This window comes from Antrostomus carolinensis, unplaced genomic scaffold (genome assembly GCF_000700745.2).
Source record: "Antrostomus carolinensis isolate BGI_N321 unplaced genomic scaffold, ASM70074v2 scaffold4950, whole genome shotgun sequence".
In the NCBI taxonomy this organism is placed as follows: Eukaryota; Metazoa; Chordata; class Aves; order Caprimulgiformes; family Caprimulgidae; genus Antrostomus; species Antrostomus carolinensis.
The window spans coordinates 21,738-32,783 of record NW_010287583.1 but is presented as its reverse complement, the minus strand read 5'-3'; the positions used below and the strand labels follow the sequence as shown (position 1 = coordinate 32,783).

Below are 11,046 nucleotides of genomic sequence, written 5' to 3'. Positions count from 1 at the left end.
TTTTTTCCCGAGTTCCATTGCGGCTGTGTCACCGTTTCAGCAACAGTAAAGCTGAAATTGGCATGGTAGGAAAATAAAAAGAAATATATCTGAAGTGTAATTAAATTTCGGCGGTTTGAAAGAGTTTATAATTACATTTTATGCTCAGCCTGTTTTAGTCATAAAGATTTTAATTTTAAAGCATTCAGAACATGTTGATTAATTTTAATGAGCTGAAGTTTATATTTTTGTATTGAGTCAGGGAAAGAATCTCTGATTTTCAGGCTTAGTTCAGATATTGAAGATACCACTGCAGTGTTCTGTGCCAAGTATCTCTCCAGGGGAGCAAGCTCTGCTCTTTATGTGTTTTCCAAGTGTCAGCTCTTTTTTTTTTCTTTCTTAACTGAAAGTCTGATTGTTTTGGCTTCAGTATCAGCTAGCTGATGCATGCAACATGTAACTCACTCTATTTTGAATACTGCCTTCAAAATGGAGAAGCTGGATAAGAAATGAAAAAAAAAAATCCACCTTTAATTTGTAAATTAAAAAGACACTGAGTAGGTCTAAAAAAATCTAAGGGATGAAGGAGCTATGGTCAGTCTTTCACGGGTACTTTGGAATTTAGCTGTCCAGGTAAGGAGGATATCCTAAGTGTCTAGACAGGTTAGGCCCCAAATTTCCTTTAATTTTAGTGGAAGGAGGTAATTCCCACTTAATATTTATCTGCATTTTTGGGCATCCAAGAGCCTTGTAAGATCAACTCCTAGGTTCCTAGAAGTAGTTTGTTCATATAACGAATAAATTTGTTGCCTCTGTTGTTAATTAAGCAATTAAGTGCTTTGATAAATTCACATGCTTTGATAAATACACAAAAGAATAAAGTAAGCAACACTCTTAAGGTTGTACTTCTTAAAAAAAAAGTAAATAAAATGCTCTTCTGTGCATTTCAGTTGAATTCAAATTGTTTAGCAAGTACATTTAATTTTTTACTATCTCCTAATATAATTGAAAGTCACCCTTCCTTAGCAAAATGACTGAAAGTTACGAATGCAGGGCAGGGTTACAACTGGTCTGTTTAAACCAAGTTTTACTGGCTGCTGATGCCAGTCATTATTTAAATCAGACAGACCACCTGCTTTGCAGATTTCAAATACTAGACTGGACTCTAAAGGCGGGATTTTTAGGAAGTGATGATTTAGGAGCACATGTGCTGCTCAAGCCAACAGTGTGTGTATGGACCAGTGATGAGACAGTCCTCCACTGTAGATAGGAATATCTTGATTCCCTGCCTGTCCACTGGCTATTACTGAAATAGTTAATGAACTTCTGGCCTGTTTAATCATCAAGACAAATCTTTGTGCATGCTGTTGTTTATGAAGTTGTGTTCTTTAGTCTGTCTCAGTTGCTGAGTACTTTGCATTTGGTTTTGCTCTAGTGCTGATCTCATATTTATTACAAATGTTGCAGGACAGATAGAGTTGTTGCTGTACAGCTGAGACAGAGGAAATTGTCCTGGATTATCTCCTGGGCATCTCTCCTTGCATAATATTTGCTATTGTCTTGAAGCTTCAGTTTGAAGATTGACACAGATCATATGAATGCTTTCTAGCAGTTGTATGGAGATTCTCACCCCATGTTCTTGCTTATGACTGTATGGTGTCCACCAAGATGAAGTTAGCTCCTGGTAGGAGGACTTAGACCTATGTTTTCATTTCTTAGTAGGTTTGGAATTTGTCCTGTAGGAGATTGTTCTATGTATGTGCACATTGTGGAGATGTTTATGGAGGAGTATGCTCTGTTAACTCAAAAGGAGGTTGTAAGGAACAGTGAGGACAGCTCAGCGGTGGGCCAGGCTGGGTACTGGTTAGAATATCTCATGTGGACATTTGAGAGTGTGTTCATTTTTCTTTAAGTGGGACAGTGAGCCCAGGGGATAAAAGGGCTTTTGCCTGTCTAAAGTCATCATTCTGGGAAGGGACAAGTAGGGTAATGAGATGGGAATATTAAATAGGAAAGAGATGAAATGAGGTTCACACCATAGATTAATCTGGGGACTCTCTTTGGTTGTTTGCATTAACAGGACTTTTAGTGAGTTGGGTATGATGTGTTTCTTCAGTTGTTTAAATTCTTTCTATGGTATTTTTCTTCTTAAGAAGTAATCAACTAGTTCTGAGAGGGATGTACTTTTTCGTAAAACCCGTCGGTTGTAGGTTCAAAGATGAGATACAAACACATGATGTTGTTGTTATCTTTGGACAGCTAGAGCAGGATCATTGCTCACTTTGCTCCCCAGTCTCTGGGGTGAAAGAGAGCATCATCTGATTTAGTGAGAGAAGTAGAGTGTCTTAACTTCTCAGATGAGTATTTGGGGAGACCACAAAGAGAAGAGGAGTGCAGCTGCTGAATTGCAGCAGAAGAAAAAAAGAAGGTCTGTTAATACAACAAAGCTTGGTTTCTCAGCAACTTCACTTTCCAAACTCTTGGGTTTGTGTTGGGGTCTTTGGGGGGGTTTTGTTTTGGTTTGGTTTTTTTAAGTGCTGTATATTCACAATGCCACGGGAAGTCAGTAGGAGCTGTGGGGACTCAGCACCTCTGGAAGCCAGGCCCAGTTTTATGGACAACCTTGACATTTCTATCCCTTCATTAGTGCGAATCCAGTATTTTACATTCCTAGTGTTTCTTAACATCTGTTCAGATTCTGTAGAAATCTGGTGCTAGAATCAAATTGCACTTTTGTTTACTTGTCAGTTACACAATCAAAGTTTATAAATATATTTAGTTGTCATCTGGTTCTACCTCTGACACATAAAGCTTACAGCTCCTTTTAATCTGGGGTGGGGTTCTTGCTCCCTTGTTCACTGGCATTTTCAAATATGCTTCTCTTCCTATTCTGCTTGCCCAGTGATTCCGATCATTAGGTTGACATAAAATGTAACTTCGTGCTCCGCATTCTTGCAGTTGGCTTCCTACAGACCTTACCAGACTGTGAGGTGTTAGAGGTTTGCAGCTACAGAGCTTTATAAGCCTTCTGTTTGATTTCCTCAGCCTAAAGCTAGCTGGCTGGCTGCTGATTTTTTTTTTTATTATTTTTTTATTATTTTTGTGGCTGCTTATCCTAGTAGCAGGTTAAACTCTTTTGTGGAGCCTCCGTGCTGCAACTGGTTAATGAATTGTCAGAATATCCTGCTTTCATGGCCTGTAGTAGTATATGGTTTAAAAAAATACATGCTCACTAAAAATTGTCTGATTGAACCCCTTGATTCTTCATCAGAACCTGAAATTTTCAAAGAAATTTGTAATGGTGTGACTTCATAAAAGATCTCTGCAATGTTGCTCCACTCGCCTGTGTCTTTCTGCTGAATGTAGGAATCTCTGGGATTACTTTGTGTGTGTGTGTGTTGTAATACGTGGTTTATGTTTTAATGGCTTTTGTATGTACAATTTTAAAAAAAACCCCAAAACTAGTAAGTGCTGTGCATCAGCTACTGTATTCACTAAAATTCACTACAAGACTTAAAATGTAGTGAATGTACTAAGAGATCGTATAAATACTTGTAAGAATTGAGAGAAAATGAGTGTTCCTTGTAATGTCTTTGAGAATTTTGAGTGTGACACTCATATTTGGAATTAAACAGGAACGGTTCTGCTGGGCCAAGGACCTTCTTCTATCCAGCCTAAAAACCCCAAATAAATGTTAATTTTGTGAGTGGCAATTCTCTTGGGGGAAGTTGTGATGGGGGTAAAGCAGTAAAATAATTTACTATGGAAAAACTACTTAAAATTGCTTGAGTTCCAGTATGTTTCCACTTTACCTTGATACTGATACGTTACTGCAAACTCGTGTGTTCGCCACACTTCATATACCACCAGACAGCAGTGTGATTCCTGCTTTCATTATGGTCTGAGGTTTTTCACTCTTAAGCCAATTGCACTTCGAATCTACTCGTAAAAGAGTTCTTTATTTATTCAGAGAAACCCCAGAGTAGCTGATCACCTTTGCACTGCTCAAGTTGCCACATCACCATAAGGAAACTTCCTCGTATTAGCAGTGTGGTGGATGGAGTAACGAGGGCGGCTTTCTGTGGACAGCCAGCTTCTACACACTGCAGGAACCTGATGCTTCAGCTTTCTTTGCTCACAAAACATCATTTCCCATGTATTACAGTTAAGATTGGTTTAGGAAATTGTGGAAGTCAGTCAGTTTGATTGAGGGAAAGCAGATTATATTACTCTCAGCGAGAGCTGTGTTGTGTTGTCAGCTCTCCAACTCATGTTGTCTCATCCATGCTGCGGAGCCTTCGTACTGAAGAGCTTTGCACGAGACTTTCACTGGAATTAACCCAAAGAGAAGAAGCTAATTCATTTCAGCACTTGGGTGGTTGGGTCAGTCTGAGGTTGTACTCGGGAGGTGCAGGACAAGAAGGAATCAGTTCCCATCTCACTGAGAGGAGGATCTGAATCCTGCAGTACTTAAGGCGTCTCAGTGCTGGTATGAGTGTTACTCTTGAGTGGCAACTGCTCACCTTTTGTTAAGAAGATAAAAACAAATGCTTAATCTTCTCATTTTCCAACATAACGAGGCTTGGCAGTGTGAGCTGTATGAGTCGTATATTTGGGGGGTTTGTTGTTTGGGTTTTTTTCCTATTGCTCTAGGACAAAGAGAGCAGCCTTTTATTTATTACTTTGATCTTAAATCATGTTGAATGAGATAATCTATAACTCTGGAAGCAAAGTATGTCACACTGCTGTCACTAAGCAGCACACACTGCCATTCTGATACGCTGCTGGGTCATAAGCCTACCAAAAACCCAAAAGCACCAGTGGTAAAATGAAGAACTTTAATGTTTTCCTTAAACTGGCATGAAGATGAATGAAGTACTGAGAGAAATGCAGCTATTAGATGAATTTCCCACTGTGACTCTGCAGCTATGAAGCATATGTGGTCCCTTCCCAAAACCCCAATTTTTGGTTAGCGTCAGCAGTGCTTGGATACTGTGGTGGCACAGATGATTTGGAACCAGCGATTTTAGTGCAAAAGAAAGCTTTCACTTTCACAGTAGTTAATTTTTAATATGAAAAGTTGTGTGATACAACTCCACTTTCACTTTGCACAGAGGAGATCTATTCAAGAAAGAATCAAAACCAGGTTGGCTTGGACTGAGTAAGTATTGCACATGCATTGGGATAAAAAGTGTTCTAGAGACTGGAAAACCAAACCCTCATCTGTTTGATAGTGCTAATATTACAAGTACAACAATAAATCTGTGCCTTTTGTGTATGCATGGTTATATTTCTAATCATATTGAATACTTTTTTTTGTTTTTCCCTGCACACCCTTTCCTCAGTTGGTGTGCAGAATGGAAGATACTTGTTTAATGAGCAAGCTTTTTCTTACTGTTCGGTGCTAAATCCTCAAGCCTTATTTACAGAACACTCCTCCAAATCTGCTGTGGGGATGGAATTTCTTAATTTCACTTAATAAGTTTTCTTCTGATCTTATTTATCTGAATCGATGTCTTCCATTAGCATTGAACCTATTTTTGCAACATGAGGATATTTTTAGTATCTCTATTTTCCTATCATTAAAATAGTTGTTAAAGTCAAGAGTATCCACTTGCTTTGCCAAACTGAAAGCCAAAGATGGATTTTTCAGTGCTTGGCGCTGTGTAACACTGTATTCAAGTAGAGCTGCGTTTGAATTCAAGTTGTTATTTTGAGAGGTCAGCATTTTTGCAAATATTTCTCTGAGATTGCAGGATGGGTGCCTGGAAAAGTTAGAGTGTAGTAACCATTTCTAAAAAGTTTGATTCAAGTGACTGGCTTAACAGCAAGCAAACATCAGGTGCAAAATAGGGGGTAAAATATTTTTCTTCAGGTAGAATCTCTTCCTTTTTTAAAGCAGAGAAGTTGTACTGTCTTTTCATGCAGCCTCTTTCCTTGCTCACGACACTTTCTGGCACCTGCAACTCTGAGGCACATGTTTGCTTCTGTTGTGCTTCCCGATTTACCTGCTGACAAGGCAAGCAATCCAGAGAAAATAATATTTAATATGCAGAAATTACAAAAAGGTGGCCTGTATTAGTATGTTTTTTTTATCTAGGTCGTGCCTTTTCTTGAGGGTGTGTTGAGAGCAATAGCGTGGCTTCCCGTGCCTGCAGGATTTGGGGCTGCAGCCTTCCCCCAAGCATGCCCTGCTGCCCTTGTTGGCAGTGGTGGCTGCGGCCGCAGCGGTGGGTAGCCGTTTTCTCTGTGGGCTTCTACAGAAATGAGTGAGCTTAGATAGGCAGCAGCAGAGAGTGAACTGGTTGGAAAAGGTTTGGTCACAGAGGGATCGTTCTCGGGGACAGATACCTGCCCCATGCTGGGGACTTGCCTCTGTGCGTAAGGAGAGTGAGGTCCCATCTCTCTGCCTTCTTGTACGAATGAGAATTGTCTCATGTCTGCTCTGAGTCCCGACCTCTGTACACATACACTCCTGCATTTCTGTTGCCCTGTCTCCAGAGTTCTCCATTTATTCCCAGTCCCAGGTCTCTCCTCCGACTCCTTGTGAAATCTGTTCCCTTCCTCAGGCTCTTCTTGCTTGCTATAGACTCCTGCCTTCAGAAATCAGCGTGCAAGTGTTTAAGCGTGTAACAAAACGGGGAGAGGAACTGATACATGAAATCAAACAATTGATCTGTGGCAAGAATTAGGACAAGGAGAAAATACCTGGCAGATCTGTCAGTTACAACCTGCTAGTTACAGTAGAGCAAGGCTCTGCTTTGTCTTTTTTCCGGAGCTGTGCGTGATGCTGAAAACACGTGGCAATTGCTCGAGGCAAAGACAATGTACTATAGAATTAGATAGAAACTTTCTTAAGTCTTTCATTGCTGGTACTTGTCCTTGTTTGGTCTTCTGAATTTGTCATCAAACCAGATTTTTCTGCTCCACTCTGTGGTTTCATTTGCAGTTTCAGTATCCTTTAGCTGTTTGCAAACAGTTTTCCTGGAAATTAAAAAGAAAGCAAATTTTTTTTTCCCTGGATTGATTTCCCTGTACCTCTGTCCTTCTAGTCTCACAGACTCCTGAACTGTGTTCTTCTCCTAGAATTTGTTTAGCAGTAAGATTTAGTCCCTGTTGCAGCGATCAAAAGATAACTTAAAACGTCTTTTCCAGGATCTTAACTCGCCAAAATGCCCATCCATGTTGATCATGTGATGCAACTGTTCTGCCACCTCTCTCAGGAGGCGGGAATGAAAGCTGCTGTCAAACACTCTGGTCGAGGAGCACTGCTGGCAGGTGCATCAGCATTTATTGGGGGTCTGATGGGAGGTCCGCCTGGAATCGCTGTAGGTAAGTGTGTTTTGCCTTATGAACAATATGTGTGGTTAATTCCTGGAGTGAAGAAACTCGGAAGTCTGTGTAGTAGGTATGGGTTCAAGGAAAGGGCTGTGCAGTGCTGAGATTCCATGTAACTGGGCTTAAACAAGATGCCATTTTATATATTGGCTTTTTAGAAATGAGGTGTGCATCAGGAGGGCATGTGTCAGTGTTTCCTTCTAGGGTGATAGTGACCTTGCTGACTTGGACTCCTGTGCGGCGGATGGGAAGCCATCCAGAGGTCTGAGCTGGAGGTAGTTGTGCCTTTGAAACCGTTTAAACAAACTGTTAACAAATGGTTTGCTTTTGGTGTGTAGAGCCCTGGTTCCCATCTGCTGAGGTACACTAGTGTCTGAGGTGTGGGACAAAACAGAGAGCAAACTAAGAGGCTTTGAGCTCATTAGTGTGTCTTTGCTCCAGTGCTGTGGTGGGGGAGTGAAGAGGAGAGAGGTGAGGCAGTGACAAAGGAGCAAAAGAGGCAATAGTAGCAGTCAGGGGGGATGTTGGTACCTGGTGGCACAGAAGAAAGAAAATTGGGGTGTGAAGCAAGGATGAGTAAGTATTCTTAGTGAGCCTTACCAAGGGACAGGATCATCTTACTAATGATCTTATTAAAAATTATGTTTATGTCTGTATTTTAAAAAGTATCTACTATCCACTTCTTGGTGAACTTGTATTTTTCCTATGGAATTCATTATTCCCTGTCACTTTGCTTTTTTTTTCTTGTATGGAAAATTACAGGAAGGCCAGAGTCTAATAGTAAAGAGTTGTTTCTCCTCTGTATCTCTCAAATTAAGAGTTGTCTAGTTTGAAAGCCGCCTTGCCACTGAAGTCATTGGTCCTTGAATGCTCCTTACTCCTGCAAGCAGCTCCAGCAGTTTCACAAGCTTACTGGTGTTGGAGTGAATTGCAGTATGCCTGCGTGAGGGTTAGCAAGTTTGAGTTACAAAAAATAAGCAAATAATATGTGAGGAGTGATAACAGAAAATGGAAAATGAAGCTGTGTATTTACTCCTGTTACAAGTACAGGGCTTAATTAATAGCCAAAAAATTATATTTTGACAAATGTTTAACTGAAATTATTGGGAACAAAGAAGTGAAATTAAGAAATTAAGCTGTTGTAAGAAATTTTTAATCTGTAAATCAGAAGTAAAAGTAAAAATTTAAGTGGCCTCATTCTTGAGTGGGATGATGAGAAACACTGAAGTTTTTCTTGGATGTGTTTTCTCATCTTGTTTTAAGTGTTTGTTTAAGCTTTCATAATGTCTCCCAGTCAAGCTTGGTGTTCTTCAGCCACTGATGAAGGCACTGGAACAAGTGTACCTATTACTGTATACCAAAAGTATACAATAATAAATATATATAATAATAAGTACTAAGTATACCAAAAGCCGTGTCCTGATTACAGTGGAACTAAATCAGAAGATCCTCACTTAACTTAAAAAATCACAAAGGAAAATTACCTTGGGTCTTTGGTGGGTTTCAGGACAGTTACAGGGATGTTTGCAATCAAGTGCACTTTCACTTACTGTCATGGTATAACCCCAGCCAGCAACTGGGCACCACACAGCCACTCGCTCGCTTCCTGTTGCTGGGATGGAGGAGGGAATTGGAAGGGTAAAACTGAGAAAACTCATGGGTTGAGATAAAGACAGGTTAATAGGTAAAGCAAAGGTGCACAGGCAAGCAAAACAAAACAAGGAATTTGTTCCCTGCTTCCCATCGCAGGCAGGTGTTCAGCCATCTCCAGGACACTTAACGGTTACCTGGGAGGACTTAACACCATCGCTCCAAACATCCCCTCCTTCCTTCTTCCTCCACCAGCTTTATATGCTGAGCGTGATGTCATATGGAATATCCCTCTGGCCAGTTTGGGTCAGCTGTCCCAACTTCTTGTGCACCTCCAGCCTGCTTTGTGTGGTGGTGTGAGGAGCAGAAAAGCCCTTGACGTTGTATAAGCACTGCTCAGCAATGACTAAAGCCATCCCTTGTGTTATCAACACTGTTTTCAGCACAAATCAAAAACATAGCCCCATATTAGCTGCTGTGAAGAAATTAACTCTATCCCAGCCGAAACTAGCACACTTAGGATTGTGGATCTGTTGCTTGGGGAGAGAAAATGTGATCATGTAACAAATCTTGTCTCAATAAACAAGGAACTTGGACATCAATAGTTCTAGTGGCTTTTGCATTAAGTGGTGGATTGCTTGCCCCTAAATCAGATATTGATGTTCTCATAAAAGTTCCTTGAAGAAAGAGGCTTTCAAGTATTTCTGTGGTATCATGGGAAAAAAATGCCAACTGAGTAAAATGTGCAAATTAAGGAATTTTTGTCTAATGAAAAACTGCATCCCTGTGAGCGCATAAATGACTTCTTGGGAGCAGTCTCTGGGGTCAGAGTTTTGGAGGCCAAGTCATTTCTGACAACCCTCCATTGTGAGGGTTCCTCTCTCCACCAGGATGTCTGTGTTTGCGGGCAGGGGCGTCAGTTGTCAGTCCGGTGAATTCCTGATGGAGAGCGCTGTGTTGTAAGTTAGACTGGTAACTTCTCTTTGAAGGAGAACAGACAAGTAGGAGTGTGACCTGGTTTCTCAGCAGCAGCCACAATCTCGTCAGGTGTTACCTCGATTACCTGAAACCACTCTAATTACCAGAGCATTTCTTGGCCCGGGGTGGGCAGTGCAGGTGAGATGTTGATTTGGTAGAGGAAAGCTTGAATATGTCTAACCCCACAAAGCTGATGGCTTTGGTCTCTGTGAGCACCTCCTGAGGGGTGGGCTTCAGAAGCAGAAAGCTTGGATCGTTCTGGGAATCTCTAGTAAGAGATTATGTGTTAAAGGCACTGATGAGGCAATTGTTGGTCAGATGTTTCCCTTGATCATGGTTTTATTTAGTAGTAGAGCTTATTCTGAAGAGACTAGTGCCCTAAGGAGTGTTTTTTTGTTTCTGATTTCTATCTTGAAGCTATCAGCTTTGATTGTGTAAAGAGTTCCTTTGTGATTGCTGTGGGTATAAAAAGCTTTAAAAACTCCTGGTTCTTTGAACATCCTGGATAAACCTCGTTAAAGCAGACACATAGGCAACTCTGCATTGATTTCTGATAAAGGTGGGAACCTTGTTGATGAAGGCTGTGGATAGAATTTCAGGTTTTAACATTAACTGGTAAAGAGTAACATCTCTCTGTCTTTCCTAGGAGGAGCATTTGGTGGATTGCTTGGTGCCATGATGACTTCTGGACAGTTCAGGCCGGTCCCTCAGATTTTACTGGAATTGTCTCCTGCTGAGCAGCAGAAACTCTACGATGAAGCTGTTGTTATTCTCAGGGGTTTAGACTGGACTGATCTTGCTCAGCTGACTGCTCTTGTAATGGGAAATGCTGGTCTCCAGCAGAAGCTGATAGGAGTGCTGATAAATTACCTCTCCAAAGAGCTAAGAGCAGAGATACAGTATGGAGAATAAATCTTTCCAGAGCAGGCTTTTTACAGTGTAATGAATTTTACTGTGACAATTGTGATTCTTCAACATCGCAATTACTAGTTATTGGTACAAATTATGATCTAAGTATTATTTTGGGGTTTGGGGTTGGGAATTTTTTGTTTGTTTGGTTTTGTAAGGATAGTATTAAATTACTGCATTATCCTGACATTGACTTGCTGTGTAATTTTGAATTACTCTGCACTAGGACTGAATTAAAAATCACTGAAGGGA

At 40.7% G+C, this 11,046-nt stretch overlaps 1 protein-coding gene across 1 annotated transcript; it reads left to right on the top strand.

Moving 5' to 3' along the window:
- Nucleotides 1-7,148: 7,148 nt before the first annotated feature.
- CUNH19orf12 (chromosome unknown C19orf12 homolog) lies at nucleotides 7,149-10,797 on the top strand. The gene is made up of 2 exons (XM_010163362.2): nucleotides 7,149-7,311; nucleotides 10,532-10,797. The coding sequence occupies exons 1-2, from the start codon at nucleotides 7,152-7,154 to the stop codon at nucleotides 10,795-10,797; spliced, it is 426 nt and encodes a 141-aa protein (XP_010161664.1). The 5' UTR covers nucleotides 7,149-7,151.
- Nucleotides 10,798-11,046: the final 249 nt, after the last annotated feature.